This window comes from Protopterus annectens, chromosome 7.part0, assembly GCF_019279795.1.
Source record: "Protopterus annectens isolate FY-2018-M chromosome 7.part0, PAN1.0, whole genome shotgun sequence".
In the NCBI taxonomy this organism is placed as follows: domain Eukaryota; kingdom Metazoa; phylum Chordata; order Ceratodontiformes; family Protopteridae; genus Protopterus; species Protopterus annectens.
In genome coordinates, this window is record NC_056739.1 from 1,597,877,116 (window position 1) to 1,597,903,006 (window position 25,891).

General features: G+C 42.0%; 1 protein-coding gene across 3 annotated transcripts in view; it reads right to left on the reverse strand.

Moving 5' to 3' along the window:
- Positions 1-5,258, reverse strand: part of BICD2 (BICD cargo adaptor 2) — a 1,042,429-nt gene extending 1,037,171 nt beyond the window's left edge. For 2 of the 3 annotated variants that reach the window (XM_044078150.1, XM_044078149.1), the window contains exon 1: positions 4,659-5,254. In XM_044078150.1, the coding sequence (XP_043934085.1) occupies positions 4,659-4,901 (243 nt within the window). In that variant the 5' untranslated portion in view covers positions 4,902-5,254. Of the gene's footprint in view, positions 1-4,658 lie in introns of all 3 variants that reach the window. The other variant, XM_044078151.1, reaches the window with a different exon arrangement.
- Between the last annotated feature and the right edge of the window lie 20,633 nt (positions 5,259-25,891).

Sequence of the window (25,891 nt, forward strand, 5' to 3'; positions counted from 1 at the left end):
CAGAGTATTTAGCAAATAACTTCATCATTATATTTCAGTTCTCTGATGCTCTGAGGCACTTCTGTACATTCCAACATCACTACTTTCCACGCAGTGTACCCCGCATCCTAGCTTGCCAGATCACAGCAGCCTCACTGACCTATTGACAAAAGTGTTACGTACATCACTGTGCCTGACCCCCTCCCCGCACGCATGAGCACACACACACACAATGTTTGTGTGTTTGTGTGTGTGTGTGTGTGTGTGTGTGTGTGTGTGTGTGTGTGTGTGTGTAAGCTAGTGGCATACAAGTGAGACACAAGTTTGCTAGGGAACAGTCAGGGCAAAGGGCACCACTGGTTTACCCTATGGCTTGCCATTCTGAGGTTATACATATAGATGGAATGTTTTAGAACAGCTTGTTGTTACTTCACTTCCCCCTGTATACCTCCCCAAGCAACATGTATTAACACAAAAACCTCTACATTAAAGAAATATACATTAAAGTCGCATTCCCATTCCCGAAGAAGAAAGGAAAACAAAAAAAAGTGCTAATGCTTTCCCATCTTATTCACACTTGCGCACATTATGGTTCCCAAACTCAGGTAGCAGGTAAATACTGCGGCTTTGTACTAGGAGGTCAGCAACGATATTGTAATACGAATCTCATCCTACACTTCAGTTCAAGAATGAAAACAAACATGCGTGTATCTGTGTTTGTGGCTCACATGGATGTGCACTTTCAATCTTGAATCTTTGGCAACTACCTTGTCAGTGTACTATAAAGTATGAATCTAAGTCACTTCAAACAATGGCTTATTGAATCAGCTCAGCAGTGGCCCCTTGTTTAAAGCAGTTCCCTGGACTTCATACTTAATTATCAAACAAGTCTTTTGTACTTGCTTCTTTTGTCATATTAGTTAATACCTCTGAAAATCATAGCCGTGACATCAGACAACGGCACAGAGAAACTTGCCCATGAGCACAGACACCTGGTCAGTTGATAAGCAAAACAGACCTATCATCAAAATGCAATTTCAATTAAAAAAATAACAACTAGAAATTCAGACCATACACTCCCCTTTACAGAGTGTACAACTTATCATATTACATCACATCAAAATGGAGGTTTTTTTACTTAAGATTATGTCATACTTCTCAACATCACAGTGCAAAAAATCTGGACAAAGCCTGCAAAATGGGGAGGACAAACACCAAAAAATAGGAGCATATTTTAAATATTGCTCTTATAAACAACATAGAAAGTTGCTTGACTAACAGGATTTGTTTAAACATACATTGTCTGAAGGATTTGAAGTCTGAAACTCAAATATATATATCATTATTTAGTGACTTAAATTCTCAGATCACAGTGATTTGCCAGAAAAGCACAAATCTTATCGAGGAAAAAAACAAAAAATATATGCCAAATTTTGGACAGTCTGTGAAAATCTAGACACTTGAGAAGTATGGATTATGTCAATACGTTTCTTCAACACCAAGTTTAAAACTACAAAAAAAATGTGAAGCGCTTGCCTTGTTATGAATACTCCTGTCTCTCAAAGTAGAGTGACAGATCACCACAATCACTACAGTTCAGACATGTGCAAACCTGCCAACATACCACTCAATCTGCTAGAGCAAGAAATCTGGACAAAACCATAAACAAAAGTGGAACAAAGCCCCCAAAATAGGGACAAGTTTTAAATATTGCTCTTACAAACTTAGAAAGTTGTTAAAATAACAGGCTTTGCATTAGCATGAATAAGGATATGAAGTCTGAGACTCAAATGCCCGTCACTATTTTGCAAATTCAATCTTTAATGATTTACCACTAATTTGTCAGAAAATCTCAACTTTATAAAAACAGACTAAAACTGTGAGGCCGAAATTTGGACATTCTGGAAAAATCTGTGCAGTTGAGAGGCATACCTGCCAAATTCTATACATGATATGGCACGCTGCGACTAGAATGACCTGCTCTGTATTCTTCACATATAAACATTCTGTTTTTATAGTGATGTGTGTTGTTCATAAGGCAGGTAAGAAGACAGATCTTTATTCACAACAGATGTCTTTGCTTAAATGTCTGAACATTTATACTGTGAAAAGGGGCAGAAAGTTTAAATGCTACTTATCACAATAACAAACCATGCTGGCACTAACAAAATTAAAAACTAATTCAACAGTGATATTATTTAACCTTAATTTACCACTTCCTAAGTCTGAAACACCATGGTTATGATGTGTAACAAATGCAGTCACACGTGCTGAGTGTTATCCAAAGCCCAGACCATAAAACAAAAGAGGTGTGTCTGTTATAAAGAGGAATACTTTGAAAAATAGCACGTTGTTTTTCAAACTTGACAAAGGCGGGTTCTGCACATGCATTGCACACACGTTCAAAGAAGCTCATTCTCTGCCCCACCCCACTGGCATTGGGCCTGGAAGAAGAGCCTTTGGGAAGAAGGAGGCGCCACACATGCTTCTGAACAATGATGCCCATGAGACACTGCTTAGCCATGTTTTTGTATCACTTCCAAACCATGCACCAATGGTCAGGCTCACTATGCAATCTTTTAACTGGCTTTCAGTCTTCACAGTCAGAGACATGCACACGGTGCAGCCTGTGCCGATACTCTCCTACCTGACTTGGCTAATTCAAGCTGCTGTCAGCTTACTGCTCTGTTTCACCTCTTGTGATCTTTTCAGAGCTGGAAAAATGTGCAGATAAGCCAACATAGCTCAGTTTATACCTGGCAGACTGCTTCCCATTATTTCCTATCATGTCAGTTTTGTTCGCGCTCTCTCTTTGGTCTAATGCTAAAAAAATGCTGAGTGAGAATGTATTATTTTTTCTTGATCTACAATTTAAAGCTAAAAATGCTATGAATCAGACTTTTTCACATTCATAGATTTCTCCTTCTAGTAAGTACCATTGTTTTCACTCTCTCTCTTGCGTTATTGGGGACAAATCCAGAAATAATTAGGGACACTTTTTAAAATGTTAGTACTATTAACTTAAGAAATTAAAAGAATAAGATAATATGAATTTGCATGCATTTTCTGAAGTAAAATAAGGTCTATATCTCTAATACTGTCATTGTTCATTATATATGTATTTTCTGCCAATAATCGCCAGGTTTAATCAAACATTAGGGTACATAGCACAAATGTGAGACAAAATCAGGGGCAGCTCAGCAGTACTGTCAATAAATCATGTTACCACTTTACATTACGTTATTAAATTATTTCAAAATTACTTTCATTAAATGTAAATTCTCAACCATGAATAAACATATTATGTTTAACGTGAACAAAGCACACCTGTCCTGATATGAAGTCTTGGAATTCAGCACTAGGATTCAAAATATTGAATTTGAAAGTAAAGGAATCTTGCAAAACAGCTCATCCTATTAACTAACACAGGCTGCGGGAAAAAAGACAGACTATCTCTGAAAGTTGTAATGTGCAGCACAATACCTCAAGGGGGGACTAGAAATATGAAGTTGCATTTTTGCTATTTTAGTTTACTCCAGCTGTGGAGATAGATGGAGGCCAGATGCTGCGAATCCTTTGATCTCTTTTTGTGTATAAACTAACCCATAAATTGCTCCGCATTACTTATTATACCATATAGAAAAAAAATCACACGAGGTAGTTCTCCAAAACTAATCTTTACTATCTCGAATAAACGTTTTCACACCACTGCGTGAAACGCTTTATTTTCTAGCATTTTGCTGCCATTTTCCCCCTGCGCATTTTTTACTGAAACACCACAACTCTAAATGTAATGGTTTACAAATGCAGATTTGTTTCAACTTTTCGCATCAATTCCGTAATGACAATAAAACATAAGCAGGTCTCAGTTACGCGTGAAAGTGTCCACTATCGATTTTTTTTATCGAAGGGTGCGATTTCAACTTTTCTAAAATGCAATAAATACAAGGGATATTGGGTACAAAAGTAAATACTCAGCTAAGACTTCACTTTTTTGGCACTAAGAAAACCACATCAAAATAGATAGAACTGAAGAATGAGTCCCACACGGCTGTTTCACATTGAACAACATCCTCTATGGTTACTTTTTAGACAGAATCATTCAAGGTGTATACGTGTTTCAGAAGGTTTGATATTCTTAAGATGTACGATTTTTTTTCTACTGAGTTTGAAAACGCAAGCTGGCAGACAAGTATCTAAACATCATATGGATTCCTGGCCTGCCAATAAAAGCTGGTTGATTCAAGTATGAATCTAGATAGGTAGTGGATATCAGAGTCACTTCCCCGACCTGGCGTTACACAGCGTCCAATTTGACATAACTAAAAACTATGTCATATACACCCCCGCAGCAGTCCACAACCCCCCAAGTGTCTGGCTAAGTCTTAAGCCTAAAGCAAGTTAGTCATCCTTACCAGCAGCAGTTTCTTTATTTCATCCCCCTCCACACACACACACACAAAACACCAAGATAAGTAATAAACTGTATTCTGCACAAAAGTAGTCCACATCAACATTTTAACCCAGGGAATGCCCGCTGTAATTATCACTACTTGTATAAATGTCACAGTTATGTTAACTATAGCTGTCGCCCACCGCCTTAGTAATGGCTCTGCCTACAAGGATGGAGGTCACTTTTCCCTTCCCTCACTACTGCTGTGGTTACTGTAGTAACATACCTCCTTCAGCTGCTCAAGCTCTTGCCGCACCGACTCGTACTCTCCATCGAGGTCGTCATAGCGCTGCTTCAGCTGCTGCTTCTCCTCCAGCACGGCCAGTCCGTACTCGGCTGCCTGGATCTTCTCCCGGGTTGTCTCGCCCAGTTCCAAAGCCAGACGTTTTAATTCTGCCCGTAGCCACTCCGGGCTGGACTCCATCACCAGCCTTGAATACTCATCCTCCTCTATCAGAAGGGTCGACATCCCTGCTCTCCGGACGGTCAGACAGATTAGATGTCCCTCCGTTTCAAAATAGCAATCACTGGAAAAATAAGATTGGGATAGCAAGCAAGGGGCAACCCTTTCCAATCCTATCTAGCAACGCACCAGACGGTCTCTGTGGTGCATAATGTCAATGCCAAATGACCGAAAACGAAGCAGAAGAGACAGCCCAGCAGTTCCAAACGATGATCACTTCAAAAAACAGAGATACCCCTCCTGAATTCCACCCCTATTACGATAAACCATCGCATCTTACTCTTTTGCTTGCTCAGGACTGACTGGGAATGTAGGAGGCAGTGAGATCATTCAGAGAGAATGCAGCAACTCAAGGATTTCTTAAAAAAAACATAAATAACTGGGAGCTGTAGTTCATGCGTGCCATTGGCTTGAACAGTCATGGGGCAAGTAGAACTACAAATCCCAGCAAGCACCAGAGAGTGCCATATAACAGCAAAGTCGGTTTCTGTTTCCAGGCTGTGAAGTATACACACCCCCTTCCGTGTGAGGTTTTCTACTATAACACGAGACGGCAGTCATTACTTTATTACGTGTGGGGTGTCTCGAGTTGCTGCTGTTTACAAGTCAATTGGCTGAACGTGCAGCCTTCAGTTACCGTTTATTGACAGTTGAGCTATTTATGTTATTTTTGTAAAACAATAACCGTTAGAGGAGTGGTTAGATACCTGGCTGCTCAAAAATTAGTGCGTGCGTTCTGTTCTCCTCGTGGCTGGTATTATTTGAAAAGTGTGGCTCGCTTAGTCGCTTACCCAGTTAGTACTTCAAAAACAGTAAAACATGCGTGATATTTTGCGTTATCCGTATTGACCACACGATCACCTAACTGCGGATAATGGAAAATTGATAAAATCCACGAAATATTCACTATCTCTGTCAACAAAGCTTAAAGTAGTACAATTAATCAATCCTTTTGCAAATTATTTTTCTTACAGTTTATTCCTTTTAATATTCTCCGTGCATAACATTCCTTCGATTTTCTGTACTACAGCTTGTATTTACTCCGGTACACACCTCTAAACTGTGCAGAGTTTCGCAGAATCTCCACATTCTATGTATGTTATGGTCTGTTCCTCACAAAATATGCGGCTTTCTGGTCACTCACTGAAGGCTGCTGTCACTAAATAATAGCAAGTATTTGTGTTTTAGACTTCACAGCCTTCAGAAAATGCACGCTAACAAAAAAGAAAGGGAAAATAATGATGTTAAGTTGTCCAATCTCGCCTTCGTTCTTGCTGAATGGGTTCGGAGCCGATCCTTGGCTCCGACTCAGACACTTTCTATAGCTCGAGAGCTCTTTACTGGCTCGAGGCTACCCCTTATCCCAGAATGCCCAGCGTCAGCTACCCAGATCTCGTTTGCCGTTTCAGCTGTGAGTTTGCGTCAATACTGGCTCAGGCTTAGTATAACTTTTTTCTCTGTTTAAAGTTAAATAATTTACTTGAAAAGTTAGAATTTTTTTCACTGTTTATAGTAGTTTGTAAGTTTATTTAGTTGTAAATCCCTTATCTTGTCCTTTGCTGTGTTTTTGTGCTGTGTTGGCCGTCGCCCCTTAGTCGCTATGCCTTCTGTTTTTCCCTGAACCCGTTTAAGTTAGAGTCCCCCCCCCCCCCCTTAAGGGCAGCCGTTTAAGTTAGAGGCTCTCCTTTAAGGTTTTTATCAATATAATTTTTATTATTATAGTATCTTTTTGTGTGGTACTTCCTTCTTTTTTTCTTAGAATGTCCAAGGAAGTTAAAACATCAGGGTTTAAAAAGTGCGACTCATGCTGTCAGAAGATGTCTCTGACAGATGGGAATACTAGTTGTGTGTATCACATGCAGGACTCTTGCTCTATTTGTCATGCCCTTAGTCCAAAAGTCCTGCAGGAGCGGAAAAACAAGCTAATCCTCTGTGGATTGTTGAAACAGGATTCTCCGGCTAAAGCATCTCTGCCAGTGAAATCTTTGAAGTCAGTCAAGCCGTCGGCTCCATGTTCGGAACCGACCTGTGAGCTTGACAGACCAAGTGTGTCGGTGCCCTGTAGCACAGACAAGACTACTCCATTGGCTACAACTGTTACCTCAGAGCCACAAACAAGCTAGGTCTACTTCATTGGAGCTGATTTGCTCGGTGCCAAAATCACCCTTACTTCAGAGCAAAGCCAGTCATCGCTCATCTTCCCACTCCTCTCGATCCTCGAGGTTATTGGATCAGGACATAGAGAGAGTGGTCAGTAGGTTGTGGAAGTCACAGGCCCTTGCAAAATTGCTTTTGAGCCCGCCTAAACAGGCCTCTGCTCCATCCACTTAGATTTTGATTCCTCCTCCAACTATGCTTAATTCGGAGCCGGAGTCCATGGACGTTCCGATAGTGGTTCCTTCAGCTCCGATCTCTTCGTCTCCGATGTTGGCTCCGATTACCTTGGTTCTTCCTTCCATCGAGGTATCTGGGTGCCAAAGCTCTCTCTTCGGCTCCGAGGGGGGAAGTGGCATCGGACCCTTGTCCGACCCCGCTGTCCCTCTCGGTACGTCGGCTCAGTTGAGCTCGGCTCCCACATCTGCCTCGGATCCGTCACCCTTGGCGCAGAGTGGGATTTCTGTCTCGCCGGAGCCTTCTTTGTGTCGAGACCGTAATGCTTTCGAGGTCATGCAGAGAGTGCATTCCCCACAGACGGCGCCACTATCTGTCCCATCGGCTCCATCCCCTTTGGTGCCTGTGCCAACCTCTGCTCCTCCTCCAGCCCCAAAGCATAGGGAACCTATGCCCCAGGACACCCCATTGGGTGAACCCTCTTCTTCCGAAACCCCCCCCAGAGCATTCTGAGCAGGCTTCCTCGAAGAAAAAGTGCAAGAGAAAGCACCAAGACTCCCCTGAGTCTGTTACCTCAGATACAGATCTGGATGAATCGGAGGGGTCCCCCTTTGAAGATGTTTCCTTTTTGGACATCCTCGAGATTCTTAGGCAGTGACGTAGCTGGACTTCACTAGCCCCCTCCGAGGACGAGTCTGTATACCCGGATGCATTTGGTTCTCGACCTTCCACCTCCTGAGTGTCTCCACCTTTTGATCCACTCATGTCCGTAGTGTCTTGAAAGGCTTGGTCAGCTCCAGATTCCATGGAACCTGTCCCAAGGAGACCTAATAAATTTATCACCGCTCCCCAAGGCAAACAATTCCTGACTAAAGGTGTCCCAGTTGATGCCATGGTGGTAGCAGCAGCCACAAAGAGAGAGTTAGCTAATACCTCCTCATCAGTCCACCCACCGAATAAAGACTCTCATACGATGGACAGATATGGGAAGCAAATGTTTTCATCAGCGACCTTCTCCTTTAGGTCCTTGAACTATCTTTCCCATTTTACTAGACTTCAGAGGGATCTCCTAAAAGAGCTTAGAGATACCCTACAAGATCCCACAGCTGAGGGAGCTTCAGCCAAGGTAGCTACCCAGCTGGCGACTTTAAATTCAGTAGTTAACTCCTCCATGAGGCTTATTTCATACACAGGCAATGGAGCAAGCAGAGCTGCAGGAACAGTAGTGGCTCTTAGGAGACATTCTTGGCTGTGGCTGTGTCAGTTTGCGGAACATTTCAGAGTGTCCTTCAGCAATACTCCCTTTGATGGCTCCTCTCTCTTTAGGCCTCAGGTGAAAGACATGCTTACCAGGTGCCAGCAGGAAGGCAAGATACTCTCTGATGTGGGAGTCTGTTTTTCCACTCCTACCTACTTGCCACAACCTACAGACCATACCCAAAGGGTCAGAAGGGTGGAAAGATGTGGTTTAAAAAATCCTAGGGACCCTTGCCTGATGCACATGGTGATTTTTCCCCCAGGGGCAGAGGGGGAAACAATAACAAAGGCAGACTCCACCCTCGTTGCAGAAGGGGTCTGCAAAATCAGGGTGACAGAGATACGTTCTCTTCCAAACCCTATCAACATTCCTGAAGGGTTGCCCAACTGCTCAACTCTGGAGGCAGTCTTGGGAAGGCTTTCATTGTACCCAATCACCTGTCAAAATATTACAAAAGACAAATGGGTACTATCCATTATATCCCGAGGTTAAAAAATTCCCTTCCATCAACCCCCTCTTGTTTCAAAAAAATACATCCCAGATGTTCCACCCAGTCTAAGGGATCAGGCAGTCACAGAAGTTTCAAGACTGCTAGAAAAAAGAACCATCCAGGAAGTCCCCACAGATCAAGTAGGATCCGGAACTTACTCAAGATTCTTTTTAGTGCCCAAAAAGACAGGGGACTGGAGATCAATTCTGGATCTCAGCAGATTAAACAAATCTGTACAAAAAGAAAAGTTCCAGATGGTAACACTGCAGTCCATTCTCCTCTTTCTTGGTCAGGCAATTGGATGTGCTCCATAGATCTTCAGGACGCGTACTATCATATAAAAATGGACAGACTGGTCTAGGAGATTTCTACGCTTCCGGCTAGGGGCCAGTCATTACTAGTTCAGAGCTCTGCCCTTTGGTCTCACCACAGTCCCCAGGGTGTTCACCAAATGCATGGCAGTAGTTACGGCTCACCTGAGACGTCTAGGATTCCAGGTGTTTGCTTATCTAGATGACTGGCTCCTCACTGCTACCACCAGGCAACAACTTATAGAGGCACAAGATTACACCATCACATCCTGTGCTCAACTAGCCATCACAATAAACTTCGAAAAATCTGCCTTGTTGCCCTGTCAATCTATTACATACATAGGAGCAGAGCTAGACACAAGAAAAATTATTGTAAAATTGCCTCAGGAAAGAGTTTCCATTATTCAACAACAGGTGTCACTTCTGAGGAGCAAGAGAATTCAAGACAAATATGTCCTTCAAGCTCTAGGGTCCATGGCAGCAGCCATTCTTCTAGTTCCCTTATCACTCTTTCACATGAGAATCATTCAGTGGCTTTTTTTCACACAATGGTCCTTCCAGGAATTACCCATGTCTCACATGACGCTAATTACTGAATCTTGCAAAAGACACCTTTCCTGGTGGATGGTCTCCCCACTAGTGACTCAGGGCAGATCTTTCATGGAATCCCATCTGGTTGCCACAGTGACCACGGACGCTTCCCTGATAGGGTGGGGGGGCATTATCTAGGGAAGGCAGTCCAAGGCATGTGGCAACCTTCCGAATACCACTTACACATCAATGTCCTGGAGATGACAGCGGTACTCCTAGCGTTGCAAGCTCTTCAAGACTCTCTCCCTGCCGGGACTATTGCAATACAGACGGACAACATGTCAGTGGTTTGGTACATCAACAAACAGGGCAGAACCAGGTCTTACCCCTTGTGCCGAGAGGCCCTCAAACTGCGGTAATGGATGATTTCCTCCCAACGTTTTCTGACAGCAACGCATATCCCTTTAGAAATCCAATGTAATAGCGGGCAGGCTAAGCAGGGCTATCCTCATGCCGCATGAGTGGTCTCTGAAACAGGAAATTGTGGATCTTATTTTCCGCAAATGGGGCCAGCCTTGCTGCGATCTCTTTGCCTCTCCCCTCAACAACAAATGCAGCAGCTACGTTTCCCTTGTTCTTCCTCCAGGTCAGACACCCAGGGACGCTGTAGTCCATGATTGGCCTCAGGGATTCCTTTATGCATTTCCCCCTAATTCCAAAAGTCATTCAGAAAGCAAAATCGTTGGGTTGCAAGATGATCCTCATTGCCCCCTATTGGGCTTGACAGATTTGGTTTCCGTTCCTTCACCCTCACCTTCTAGCCCAGCCTTGGGTTCTGGACCCAGTGCCGGACCTCTGATTCATCACTCAGGCAGGTTACACCAATCCCTCCAATCTCTCAAGCTCACAGCTTGGTTACTCCACTTCCAATCTTAGTCAGGCTCCCCAATTTTTCCCCAGCAGTGAGCGATATTGTTTCCTCCCATAAGACAACTACAAGGAAAGTTTATGCTAGCAAATGGAAAAGATTCTCTTACTGGGCAGAATCCAGGAATTTAGATCCTTTTACAGCTCCTGTACACGAAATTTTGGATTTCTTAGCAGAACTGTTTCAATCTGGTGCAGCTGCTGCTACCATCAGAGTACAACTAGCTGCCATTTCAAATTTTCACATTGGAGTTTTACCTCAAGCATATTGTCTCACAAACTATGTAAGGCCTTCATGAGAGGTACATTTCTACTTAGACCCCCAGTGAGAGAGCCCCTTCCACCTTGGGATCTCAATTTGGTTCTGGCCTCCTTGATACTCCCACCCTTTCAACCAGCAGCATCATGTTCTTTGAAATTTCTCTCTTGAAAAATTCTCTTCCTAGTTGCTATTACTTCTGCCAGACGTGTTTCAGAACTCCATGCCCTATGTGTTCACCCACCATACCTGTTTTTTCACAAAGACAGAGTTTCTCTGAGAACCAACCCATCTTTTCTACCTAAAGTTTGTTCAGAACACAATTTGAATCAATCCATTGAACTTCCTGTCTTTTCCCCTAATCATTCCAACAATGCAGAATACAGATTACACCAACTGGATGTGCATAGACAACTACGTTTCTATCTCCATAGAACTGAAGAGCTGAGAAAATCAGATCAGTTGTTCCTTTCATTTGCTAACAACAAACAAGGCCTTCCAGTTTCTAAAGTAACCTTGTCAAAATGGTTATCAGACAGCATTGCCTATACTTACCATTTGCGTCAAAAAGATCTTCCAGCAAGACCCAAAGGTCATTCAACCAGGTCAGTAGCTACTTCGGTAACTTTTCAATCTAGATTGCCCATAGATTCAATTTGTGCAGCAGCTACTTGGGCAGATCCTCATACATTTACTTCTCATTACAAAGTAGATGTGGTCTCCCAAGGCAGGGCTTCCATTGGTTCCACGGTTCTGAAGAGTCTGTTCCAATGAGCCACCCAGGATTGAGGTGCTAGGGATGCTGTCCCATCCAGCAAGAATGAAGGCGAGATTGAACAACTTAACATAAAGAAGTTATGTACCTACCATAATGTTCCATATTAGTTGTCCTTCATCTCGCCTTCCTTCTTCCGTCCCTCCCTCCTTCCCCCTTCCTCGAGGATTGAGAGGAGTTTTTCAATGGTTTCACTGGCTAACTTGTTTTGTTCTTAGTTGCTTCCCAAGCAAACCATGACAATTTACTGTATATCTAGGTTTAATAATAATGGATTATCTTCTATAATCATGTCTAGTGTGAGCTATCTCAAACGAGATCTGGGTAGCTGACGCTGGGCATTCTGGGATAAGGGGTAGCCTCGAGCCAGTAAGAAGCTCTCGAGCTATAGATAGTGGCCGAGTCGGAGCCGAGGATTGGCTCCGAACCCATCCAGCAAGAAGGAAGGCGAGATTAAGGACAACTAACATGGAACGTTATGGTAGGTGCATAACTTCTTTTTATTCTAACAACTTTCTAAGTTTATAAGTGCAATGGATACAATTTGTCCTTATTTTGGGGCATTTCTTCCCCATTATTTTTGGCTTTATACAGATTTCTTACAATAAGAAGTTCTTGAGAGGTATATTCTTGTGTGTTATCATTAGGTACTGATTTTGGCTTTGTCAAAGTGTATTAACCCCCCCATCTGTTTCGCGCAGGTATGGGCGTGGCCTGCATGACTGACAAGCCAGAAGCCAGTGACATGAAATGCTAATTGGGCATGGTTGACATGCCATGCAAATGTGCTGGTGACATTATGCATACATTGCTTCCTGATTAGCGTATTTCAGGGGTAAATTAAATGGTAGTCAATACTTCGCAAATAACTTTTGTATTCTCCATAAGCAGACAAGAAATAAAAGTTACATCAGTAAAAGTACAACGCTGTATTTTGGGTGGCCAAACAACTGCAATCAATAAAACTAACAAAAGAATTAGTGATCTCATTATGAAGCAAATAAAATAACATCTAGGTTTATAGGTAGTTACTAGGCTATCTGCCCAAAGGCATTTACAAGCCTAGCCAGAATGTGTTAGCTTTCGCTGCCCCCTCAGATTAGTTCCCTGTGCCTCTGTCCAGCAGAGCCACTGAAGTGATCCCTGGGGTAACCTTTCTGTTTCCCATCCACTTGACAAGGTTTCTGTTGAAGAGTGTTAGTGAGGAGCTCTGCCTAATGGAGATTGGAATCGTGTTCCAGAGCATGGGAAGTCTCCGGGACAGGAATCTATCCCTCCAGCACATCCTATTTACTGTTGTGGTGAGATTTAGATCCCTAGAGCATGTGGCTCAAGGGTATAAGGTTTTCTTTAGCTGGAGCATGTCTATCAATTCTGGGTCAGACATGGCCTTGTATGTCAGGCAGAGATCACCGCGAGTAGGCAGTATGCAACCAAGTACAGCTGGAGTTTCTTCAGTCAAGCTGCATAGGGCATCTGTTTGAGGCCAGTGATCCTCTTGGTGAGGTACTTCTGTCGTCTTTACAGCTGTTGCAGGTGTCTTGTAATGTACATCCCAAATGGGACGTTGTACTCTGTGATGGGTCTGATGACTGATGAGTAGAGGGGCACAATGAGTTCTTTTGATCTGGATGTGAACACTTTTGTGATTAGGTGGGCCACATAGAAGGATTTTCTAACCACTTTGGCAATGTGATTATCAAAGGAGAGATTACTATCTACTTCGGTCCCCATATCCCTTATTACGTCTTCCATATTTAGGGTACTACCAAATATGTGGTAGTTTGTGGGTACTTTGCTTTTTCCAAAGGGGATGACTATGCACTTTTTGGCATTTAGCTTGAGGCTATGATTTTGGCACCAGGTATCTGTCTCAGTGAGACCCTTTTGGAGGATGTCTGTGTCAGCCAGAGAGTCAATTATAGCCCCTAGTTTGCAGTCGTCTGCGAACATGGTCAGCCATAGTCCTCCTGTGCTTGCCTGTACCTCTGAGAAGTATATGCCGAACAGGAGGGGTCCTAAGACTGGGGAACACCACTTGTAACTGGTTTAGAATCAGACCAACCTCCCTCAACTGTCACCATGTGGGTTCTGTCCGTGAGCCAGTTGGCAACCCATCTTGTGACGTAGGGGTTCATGTTCAGACTGGTGAGCTTGTCTATAATACCAGAATGGGGAATGGTGTAGAAGGCCTTTGCAAGTTCTAGGTAGGCTGTGTGTACCACCTTTGCCTCGTCTATAGCCTTGGTAACTCTCTCAAAGAAATCCACCAGGTTTAAAAGGCATGATCTGCCCTTAACAAAGTCGAACTGGGTAGGGTCCAGTGTTTGGAGGTTCCCAATGTTTCTGTTAATGAGTTCCATGATGATGCGCTCCATAGCCTTCCAGATCAAGCTAGTCAGGCTTATAGGTCGATAGTTCCCGGGGTCTGTTGTGGCTCCACCTTTGTGGAGTGGAATAACCGTTGCTGTGTGCCACTCTATGGGTACATAGCCTGTGGAAAGGCTAAGTCTGAACAGTGTGTTTAGGTGAGGGGTTAGTTTGTTTTTGAGCTTGTGTAGGACGCAGCCTGGGACACCATCCGGTCCCATTGATGCTGTGTTTTTAGCTTTGAAGAGGGCTGTTTTAACCTGAGTGTCTGTGATTTCAGGGGGTCTACATTCTTCTGGTATGGTTATGGGCCCTTTTGGGGGTGAGAGGGGGGTGAAGTTTGCACTGAGCCTGTCTGCCAGGATGTTGGCGGTATCTGATCATTGCCACTTAGATTCTTGACATAGCTAAATAATGCCTTGTGGTTATCTTTGGAGTCCTTGGCAATTTTTCTTTTCACCTTGGATGATTTTATGAGGGTTCATAGTTTCTTGCTGATACTGATGAGGGATGTCTTCCCTTCTTGAGATTTTACTCTTTTCTGTACTAGTTTCCTCCTATTGTATAGCTTGTTTATGGCAGAGGTCCACCAGACTGGTTTCCTTTTCTTGGAGGGAGTGAGTCTTGGTTTTGCTTGGGATAGCACAATCCATGCATTCTTATAGATGCATGTAGAATGCATTAGTAAAGGATTTTGCAGCTTGGACAGGGTTATCCTTTAGCATGGGGGCTTTGAAACTTTCCACCTTGGTCATAAGTAACGTGAAGTTTGCTTTTGAAAAGTTTTTCACAGTGGTTTCCTTGTCCGGGGGTGGGGGCGGAATGTGGATATCCAAAGTGATTTGTTTATGGCCAGATCTAACCAGCGAGGGGTTGTCCTCCAGTGTGGAACACCAGTCGCCCAAGTTGGTGATGACCAGGTCCAATATGTTGTCACCTATGGTGGGAGCATTGACCAGTTGATCCAGGGTGTTTGAGTTTATAAATTCTAGGAAATGTTGGGCAAGAGAGTTAGTACTTGAGTAGTTCTCCCAGTTAATGTTTGGGTAATTGAAATCACCCAATATTAGGGTGTGTGATAGGACCTTTATGCTTTCAGAAATGCGGAATGGGGGCCCTGGGACATGGTGGGTGATCTGTAGCTACAATATGAATTGCAGTTTTGCCGGTTGTTAGTTGCACGTGGATGATCTCTGAAGCATCGTGCTGTGCCACTAACCTGGAGGTGTGGGTATCCTCGATGAATATGGATATGCCCCTGCCTTTTGTATTTTGGTCTGGGTTCTGTGGCCAAAATGTATGGTATGAGTTGTACCCTGGTAGTGCTGGGGTGCTGTCTGGAGCCTTAAACCAGGTTTCTGTTACTGCACATATATCGATTTTCTCCATACTAAGGAGTGCTTCGAGTGCGTGCATTTTGAGGTTTAGACTTTTGGCATTGAGTAGCATTACCCTCAGTTTTTTGTTACTTGTGATATTTACGGCGGTGGGTTTGTCTTTTGAACCTTGCCTAAAAAAAGGCACAATGAGGGTGGCAAGAGCCTTGGCCAGTATTTGAAAGGCTAAGGGTGACAGGTGCAAGCTGTCTCTAGCGAAGCAGCGTGGCTTGTCGAGCATGTCATCCCAGGTGGACAGACACTGGATCCCCTTTGAATGACACCAGAAACTTAGCCAATTGTTGAAATTGATCATTTTTTCTTTATACGGTGGTATCATTCTTGGTGAGGACAGGATGCTACTCAGGGTCATACCGGCCTGGGCTACATGGTCAGAGAGCTCTTCCATGTCTTTTTTCATGTAGTCCAGGGAGGTACGGCTCAGGTCATTCACACCAACATGGACAATGACAGAGTCATATTTGTACTTGTTCTGGAGTGACCTGAGTGCTTGTGTTATGTGGCAGATCCTGGCACCCGACAGGCAGCTAACAGTAAACTTCTCCTTATACAGCCTAGTTAGCGGGACGTCAGTGTGCCTAATTATAGAGTCACCTATTACTAGTATGTTGGGTATGTTATTTTGCCTTAAGGGCTGTGATTGTGTGGCACACTGGTTTTGTGAAGTATGTGTTTCCTGGTTTGTGTTGGGGGGGGTGGAGATTGCTTGGATGTCTGCTTTGGAGGTCTCTGTTGCTTTTACAGATTTTTATTTAGAGCTTCCGAATATGTTTTTGTGCATTTATGTGTGTTTTTTGCTGGTGCTGGTTTAATGGGTCTATGTGAGACTGGTGGTGTGATGCAAGTATTTTCCTTCTCCTCGTGACTGTCTGATCCAGTCTTGGGTTGAGAGAGCTTAGCCTCCAGTTTGGCTGTATAATTGCATTTCTCGCATCTAAGATCAAGCAACAAAAATTACTTGCAATCACTAAAGCCAATAACTCTGCTGGTGAAGCACTATTCTCTTGCACCATAGCCAAATTATGGAACTCCCTCCCACCCACAATTACCTCCATACCATTATGCACCCACTTCAAAACTTTACTAAAAGTGCACCTAAAAACATGCTGGCAATGCCCTTGCAACTCCCACTCTAATATCACCCACCCCATCCAACCACTACCTTTCTTTCCACCCCACTAACTACCTTGATTATAGCAAGCTCAGATGCTCATAAGCCTAGTACTTATTATACAGCAGGAACTTCTTATTGTAACATTTGTTAATGTCTGTTATGTACTTCGCAGATAAAGATTCTAGTTTTCTACTGATGTACTATGTTCTTCATCTGTAAATATGTTTGTAATTAATTGCTATGTTAAATTGTTAATCGCTATGTAATCCAATGTAACTACTGTCTGTTATTTTAACTGTGGAGCTTTTCTCCCTGGGCCTCCGCTGAAAATGGACCTACGTCCATTTGGACATTCCCGGTCAACAAATGTAAATAAATAAATAAAATAAATAAATGTGTTAGTGTTTGGTGGTAGGAAGAGAGGGTTGTCTGTGTACATGAGGCAGTTGTAACATTGCCTCAAAATGCCCAGATTAACCAGATGGACTGGAGAGTACACCTGAAACTGCCCTTTGGACATGCCTGGATAGGTACAGTCAACTGTTTTACTGAATGGCTGGTAAGGTCGAATAGAGAGCCTTGTCCTTCTGTACAGTATAGGGGGGGTCTAGTGCTAGGGTTTATAAGTGCTTGGTATGAGTTTTGAGCAAGTGCCAGGCTGAGAAATGAATGGCTTGTGTGCTTAAGTTGAAAGTTTGTCTAGTTCCAAGGGAAAAATTGAAGAGGAGACTTTGTGGAGCTGGGAATAGTTATACCCTAGCTAACAGGCACTGCCCGGCGTGCAAAACTGGGCAAATGCAGTTTTTATAGCAGGGAAATAAAACAGATAGAAATTAGCCCAAAATGGCCAGTAAACTACTAATTTCTGGGCTGAAAGCACTCCTCCAGGAACAGATAGGCTGCTCAAAGCTCCCCTCCCTCACAGGTGAACAGAGAAACTTCTTTCTATCTAAGTAAGGTATGGGCAAACAAAGAGATTTGTAACACAGCCCTGAATTCAGCACTAACCTGAAAACTGGACCATACTAGCTTAGAAATACAGGAAACAAGTGTTTTTTTTTTTTTTTTTTTTTTTAGAAAATAAAACAGATACAATAAAAAAAACACTTTACATGCACAGAAAAGGATACTATTGTTATATATCTCAGATCAGAGTTGTAGTCATTGCCCCTAGTAATAAAGTAGGAAGAAACACAAATACAGTAAAAGCAGATGAATAAAGTGCAATTTTTTATATGTATAAAACAACAGAAAATGAACAAACTGATTTAAACAAGTTACCCAATTAACCAGAAAAAAGCTCAAAACTGAGCCCTGTTCCAGCAGTCTTCAATCAGACAAGTTCTAACTGCACACTCCTGCTACTAGGGCACAGGGGAACCTTCTCCAAAAAAGATGGCCTGGATCAGTGCTCAAGTTATACAAACAAAGCTAGATTCAGCAGGCCTGAATCTGGTCTATGCTACATCAACAAGGTGCACCAATTTCAGAAAGAAACAGTTCAAATAAGCAGGCACAATAAGCTTGGTGACCAGAAATTCCTAGCTCAGAAGGGCAGAATCCAGCCTCTCTTCCCACAAGAGTGCAGACCACAAACCTTCTTAATGTAGAATAACTGGCCTGAAGCCCAAGTGCTTAAACCAGAACTAATACACTTTTAGAATAGCAGACACTAAGCCTTCAATCAGCAATTCCCAGCTTAGAAGGATGTAAGCTACCTGTCCTGCCACAACAGTGCAGACCACAAACCTTCTTAATGTAAAACAACTGGTATGAAGCCCAAGTGATTAAACCAAAAGACTTAGAATAACAGTTACAATGTAATCTGGCTACTACCAAGCAGTAATAAATGCAGCAGAATAAATAAAATTGAGTACTTTTAAGAAGAGGCAAATGCAAAATAAAGTAGGGGGAAACAAATACATTAAAAGCAGATGAATAAAGTGCAATTTTGTTTTTTTGGTAGTAAAGTGCAAGGAGAGAGGAAGGAAGAACCTAAGTGGGTTGTCCTTCTCAAATCTCTCTGTATTAAATAGAGTGAATACTAGACTCAGAATATGATCTCACTGTACTCTGTTAAGTGAGCAAATGAGATGGACCCAGGAGGAATGTTCAAATACAGACTTACAGGAGGGGCGGACAATTCCAGAGCCACCAACAACTAACACCAAGACAAGAACAGGGAGAGTGAGTGGGAACTAACTGCAGAGAGATACACAGCACACTATTCAGTGAAACACACACTTAGGTAACAGAAAAAATGAAATACAGTACATTTAAAACTACAAGTTTGTACTTAACAGAATACTAAAATATAGTACTGCATGTTTGCACTTCACTTCAGCTTCTAATGCAGGTGATTGTAGAATGAATTCTCAAACTTTGTGGCTAGAACTTAAAGTACAGTAACAGTTAAATATCAGATAAAGAAGAGATGCACAGCACACTATTCAGTGAAACACACACTTAGGTAACAGAAAAAAAATAAATATAGTACTTTTAAAACTGCAAGGTTGTACTTAACAGAAGACTAAAATATAGTACTGCAAGTTTGCACTTAACTTCAGCTTCTAGTGCAGGTGATTGTAGCCAACCAAGTCTCTCAGAAGTAGATCATAACATGAATTCATATACTTTGTGGCTAGCATTTAAAGTACAGAGAAAGCCCTCTTGGCTAACAATTAAATATCAGATAAAGAAGTGAGAAGACCACCACCCCCTGTCATAGCAGAGAGACACACAGCACACTATTCAGTGAAACAAACAATTAGGTAACAGAAAAAATGAAATACAGTACTTTTAGAACTGCAAGTTTGTACTTAACAGAAGACTAAAATATAGTACTGCAAGTTTGCACCTAACTTCAGCTTCTAATGCAGGTGATTGTAGCCAACCAAGTCTCTCAGAAGTTGAGCATAACATGAATTCTCAAACTTTGTGGCTAGCACTTAAAATATAGAGGAAGCCCTCTAGGCTAACAGTTAAATATCAGATAAAGAATGAGAAGACCACCACCCCCTCTTATAGCAGAGAGACACACAACACACTATTCAGTGAAACACACAATTAAATAACAGAAAAAAATGAATACAGTACTTTTAAAATTGCAAGTTTGTACTTAACAGAAGACTAAAATATAGTACTGCAAGTTTGCACTTAACTTCAGCTTCTAATGCAGGTGATTGTAGCCAACCAAGTCTCTCAGAAGTTGAGCATAAAATGAATTATCAAACTTTGTAGCTAGCACTTAAAGTACAGAGGAAGCCCTCTAGGCTAACAGTTAAATATCAGATAACAAAGAAGTGAGAAGACCACCACCCACTCTTATAGCAGAGAGACACACAATACACTATTCAGTGCAACACACAATTAGGTAACAGAACAAATGAAATGCAGTACTTTTAAAACTGCAAGTTTGTATTTAACAGAAGACTAAAATATAGTACTGCAAGTTTGCACTTAACTTCAGCTTCTAATGCAGGTGGTTGTAGCCAACCAAGTCTCTCAGAAGTTGAGCATAAAATCTAGGGAATTACTTCAACCATTCCTGATATCCACTAAAAGAAAAATAGTCTACATGAACTACAGAATGAACTGGCACCCCACCTAAGCCCCATGTTTAGTCATAGCCTCACCTTAGGCTTTGTGCCCACAGAATGGCGCACAGCGATGGTTATCCCACTCCATAAAGGGGGAGCCACCACGGACCCCGGGAACTACTGCCCCATTAGCCTAACGAGCCTGGTCTGCAAGGCCATGGAATGTATCATCATGGAACTTATAAACAAAGACATTGGTAATCTCCAAACTCTGGACCCCACCCAGTTCGAGTTTGTAAAAGGCAGATCATGTCTCCTAAACCTGACTGACTTCTTTGAAGCAGTCTCCAAAGCCATAGATGAGGGTAAGGTGGTTCACACAGCCTACCTAGATCTCTTCAAGGCTTTTGACACCACCCCACTCTGGAATTATAGATAAACTCACTAAACTAGGTATAAATCCCTATGTCACAAGATGGGTTGCCAACTGGCTCACTGACAGAACCCACACTGTGAAAGTAGCAGACTCCAAATCAGACTTCAGACCAGTGACAAGTGGAGTACCACAGGGTTCAGTCCTGGGTCCTCTCCTGTTTGGTATCTACTTCTCTGAAGTACAGGCTAATACAGAAGGTCTTTGGCTAATGAAGTTCGCAGATGACTACAAACTAGGAGCCATAATCAAAACTCCTAACGATGTGGACATCCTACAAAAGGGCCTCACTGAGACAGATGCCTGGTGTCAAAGCCATGGCCTCAAGCTCAATGCCAAAAAGTCCCATGTCATCCCCTTTGGTAAAAACTCTGTACCCATGAGCTACCACATAGGTGGTACTCTACTTAACACCAAAAGTGTAATAAAAGACCTTGGGACACAGGTGGACATCACATTGACACAGTAGTCATTAAATTCTTCTACGTGGCACACGTCATCATAAAAGGTTTCTCATCCAGGAAAAAAGAGGTCATTGTTCCCTTCTGCTCATCACTCATTAGACCCATTATAGAGTACAATGCCCCTTTTGGTATGTACCTCACAAGACATCTACAACAACTGGAAAGGCTGCAGAAATACTTCACAAAGGGGATTACTGGCCTCAAACAGATGCCCTACGCAGACTGTCTCAAAAAACTCCAGATTTACTCTGTCGCATATCGTCTATTCAGAGGCGATTTCTGCCTAACATACAAAGCTATGTCAAACCCAGAGGTGTTGGACATGCTCCACTTAAAGAAATCCCAATCACTCCAAGCTACACGCTCTAGGGACCTAAACCTTATCACCACAATAAACTGAACCTGCTGGAGGGATAAATTCCTGTCTCAGAGACTTCCCATACTCTGGAACAAACTACCTATCTATATCAAACAAAGCTCCTCTTTAGCACTCTTCAAAAAAAAATCTTGATGATTGGATGGGAAATAGGAAATTCACCCCAGGGATCACCTCTGTGGCTCTGCTCGACAGGGGCACAGGAAAATAATTTTCTTGGGTGGCGAAAGCCAGGGTACCTTTTTGGATAGGCTTGTATAGGCCCTAGGGCTGATAGCCTAGTACCTACCTATGAATAGTGAAGTTACATACGCAAAGTTGACCGTGAAAGCCACCAAAAGCTATGGGAATTCAAACAAAATAAGACTATGTGTAACATTCAAGGGAACGTGACACTGTACCACTCCTAACAGGGACAAGTTATTCTGCCTCTCTGCTCACTGTATGCCAGGCAACCCTGAATGAAGTTGGTGAACTGGAGAATCAATTAATGCATTTCTGTTTTCGATGTATTTAGTGAATGATGAAAACAACAATTGGTATGTACTTGGTAAAGGATACAACTATAATCTGATGAACATCTTGTTTTTTACTAGGAGGATCAGTATTAAAAAAAAAAAGCTGTTAGACAAAGGAACAACTGAAAGCACTGACCATTCTGCTTGTCATTACAAGAAAGAATGCTGAATTCAGTTTAAGGAGAACAGAAAAAAGAAAAGTTTCAGACAGTATACACTGTTTCTAGCAAATAGTATATATCCTTCATATTTAAGGTTCTTGTGTACTTCTTCCAAAGTCTTCTTTCCTACTGCTTCACATATTTCCTTTAATTCTTGCCAGCCCTTAATCCTTGCAGGAGATTGCAGCAAAGGTCTTAACCCAAGCTTGTACTTCTGTCTGCTTCTCCCATCACACCGGGGATCACACCAACAGCACTACTAGATAGGGGCCAAGGGTACTAGCTGCTAGTACAAGGGTCTAGGGAACTACTAAAGGGGCGGTGAATACCGCACAATGTGGCTGGACTAATATATGCCTTCAGGCCTTCAGTACCAACCTATGAACCTATCACTGTCAAATATTTTTACCAGCAATGTCACAGTTTTTGAGGAGTTGCGTTCAAGGATTTATTCTCTGATTATTTCATTACTTTGTGTTGAGACAATGAAACTTCAGCAACTTTATAATGAATATTCATGCGGAGCACAAACTGAAAAATATAATTTATTCATGAGTGCTCAGTGACATCGCTGTGATCCTGGGTGTTAGGCGGGGTTTGGGTGGGACTTGCTACTGCGCATCCGTGGGGGTTAGCCATGTTTTTTTTATTTTGTTTGCAAGAATAGACACTCACCTTTTCATCTGAATATGTTATAAATAAAAGATAGTTTGTTTATTAGATATTTTCCATTGTTATATACATTCATTTATTTATTTACTTATTGGCATTTGTTAACCGGGTTAGTCTGACTGAGCAAAAAAGCCCTTTTTCAGCAGAGACCCGAGGAGTAAAGCTCCAAAACATATATAATAAGAAAGTAAAACATACAAGTACAAAATACAAATAACAGAGCTTAACTCATTACATCTGAGTGACAGCTCCAAGTGCATCTACACACTGACCCCTCCAGGCATCAAATCCTGCCCGTTCACTTATGCATTAACAATCCCAAAATATGCCATGTACAAGGTTCTAAAAAGATCTCTCAAAGCCTACACAATGGCAAACTCAACTGCACCAATATTTACAAATGTGTTGGTTTGGAGAGTTCCCACGTAAGTGGGTACAAATAAGTTAATAGTAACAATGATGCACAAGCAACAGTTAAGTCAATGATAGTAGCATTAGTATGAAGAAAGATTAAGAAGAGTGGTAAATTCTCAATCTGGGGTAGAGCAAGGACAGAGCCATTTATTGGTAAGGTGTGTTTTTAGCATTTGTTTAATTTGGTTATAGTAGTACTAGATGTGATATTAACAGGTAGAGAATTCCAGATCTTGGCAATATAATGAGATTAGGTGGATTCACCAGCACTATTGTGTGCTGCTGAAATCAGTAAGAGGGGCTTGTTGTTGGAACGTAGCATTCTGCTACAGGAATAAGACTGTAATAGGCCTTGTAGTGATGTAGGTTTTGCAGAATGATAAAAGCTGGGACAGATGTAAAAGTTGGGGAAGTTCTAACCAGTTTAATTTCTTTAGAGCAGAGCAGTGATGAGATCTGATAGTGTGTGCTGCGTATGTAGCTATTTTATTGTAACAGGATTCTAGTTTTGCCAGTTCAGTTTTCCTGAGGTTAATAAGGATAGGTGATGCATAAAGAAGAGTTGAGGTCAAATGAGTTATGTACATTCTGTACTCAAACCTCATGCTGTTTCCCCCGCCACCACCTTAACCTTTTCAGAAATGTACTCAGTGCTCAAAATCTTGCCCCAATGCATTTTTGCAGTGATTGTTTACTTTAGGACTCATGGTACTTCGAGCAGGTGTGGGCGGGGCCAACTTGATTAGGATCCCCCATGGAGCTGTCAGTTAAGTGTTTGTTCCATTTTTAATTCTGTAGATTTTGAACACTAAAAAGTTTAAGAATGTTGAGGTATACAAACTGAAGGTCTAATGGGTATTACTGATTTAATGTCAGTGTAAGATAGCCCAGAGCAGCTGATACCCTAACTCTTAACCTCTTAGAACAAGAAATCCAGACAAAGCCATCAATAATGGGGGAGAAAGGGTCAGAAATAAGGACACTTTTTAAATATTGCTCTTACAAACTTAGAAAATTGATAGAACAACAGTTTTTTTATTAGCATGCAAAAAATGGGAAAAGGGGTTGAGGATGGATGGATGAAGTCTGAATCTCAAATGTCTGTCATTATTTTTTTATTTCAACCCTCAATGATTTGACCACAAGTTTATGAAAAATAGACCCAAATATGAGGCAAAGATCTGGACATTCTACAAAAAGCTGTACAGTTGAGATGTAAACCTGTATCCCATGCTTTACACAGTTTTAAGTGCCTTGTGATTCTTTTGAGGATGGGGAGCGTAGTCCCAACCCACATGGATGTTATGCTGTGTTTTGTTTTTTTTTTAAATCTCATCTCTTTTCAAAATTTGATTTACAGGAGTGTTTATTTCTTGAAAAATAAGCGTTTTGGTATTATAAGGTCAGCTGTCACACCAGAGGTGGAGCTTGATACTGCGGATCCTGGTGAGTCTTAATATAAACAATCCCCCATTTTTGAAAAGGAACAGATAATTATTGTTGCAGCTTGCCACTTATAACTATCTTCTTCTTTAACATTATTTTTAGATGCTTGTTTCTAAAGACACTATTTGTGTGGCCGCGGTGGTGCAGTGGTTAGCGTTGTCACCTCACAGCAAGAGGTACTCCAGTTCGATACTTGGCTGGAGCACCTTCTGTGTGGAGTCTGCATATCCTCCCTGTGGTCGAGTGAATTTAAAGACATGGAGGTAGGTGCAAGCATGTGTGGGTGTGCCTTCTTTGAAGGCTGGGCACCGGGCTGGCAACTCGACACCATAAAAATTCATTGCTAATCATTAGCGGACTGGAGTTCTGCTGTGGCAACCCCTAACCAGGAAAAGCCGAAAGACAGTTTCCAAAGACACTATTTCAGTTCATTGTTCTCAATTATCACCGTACTAGTTTGAATATGTCATTTTGCAGGTGCCCAGAGTTTTTTTGATTCCTCTCAGGAAGCTGACAATTAGATTGACATTACTTGAATAATTTATGATCATGTAAAAAATACACTTTTTTAGCCGTTGGATACATGGCATAATGAGAAGAACAGAATCCAAGATGTGATAATAGTAAAATTGATCTATAAAGCAGTACAGAAATAGAAATGAAATGAGCAGAAGTGGTCTGAAGCAACTGCTTAAGAGGAATGAGTGGAAGCGGGATGGAGCAAAATCACTGGAGTAGGGATAATAAAGGTTGTGAGAAAGTGTCAAGAGACAGTGAAGAGGTTAGTCTGGCACATCACAGGAGTACAGCCATGAATCCATTAAGTGCTGTTTTAGGTGAATTTTCAAAGGCTTAAGTGTATCTATTTCTTTGCTTTTGAGAGTTATTAGGGTCTACAGTTTGGGTAGATGGATAAACTACAACTATTCCCCATTGCTATTGGTTGTTTTTACTGTTAAGACAAGTAGTTTATTGTCAGAGCGGAGGCCTCTTGCAGGAGAATAAAGCTGAATAATACTGTTTAACATAGGGTATTGTTCTAGTTTATAGATGAGATTGTGGGTTATAATTAATTGTGCGAGAGCTAAGTAGTGAAGTAGCTCAAATCAGTTGAGTTGTCTTCCTAGCAGTGGTTTGTAGCAGATTTTACAACTTTGTTATATCATTGCTCAAGACAACTGGTCTGAGTTGCCTGAAGATTAATCAGTAT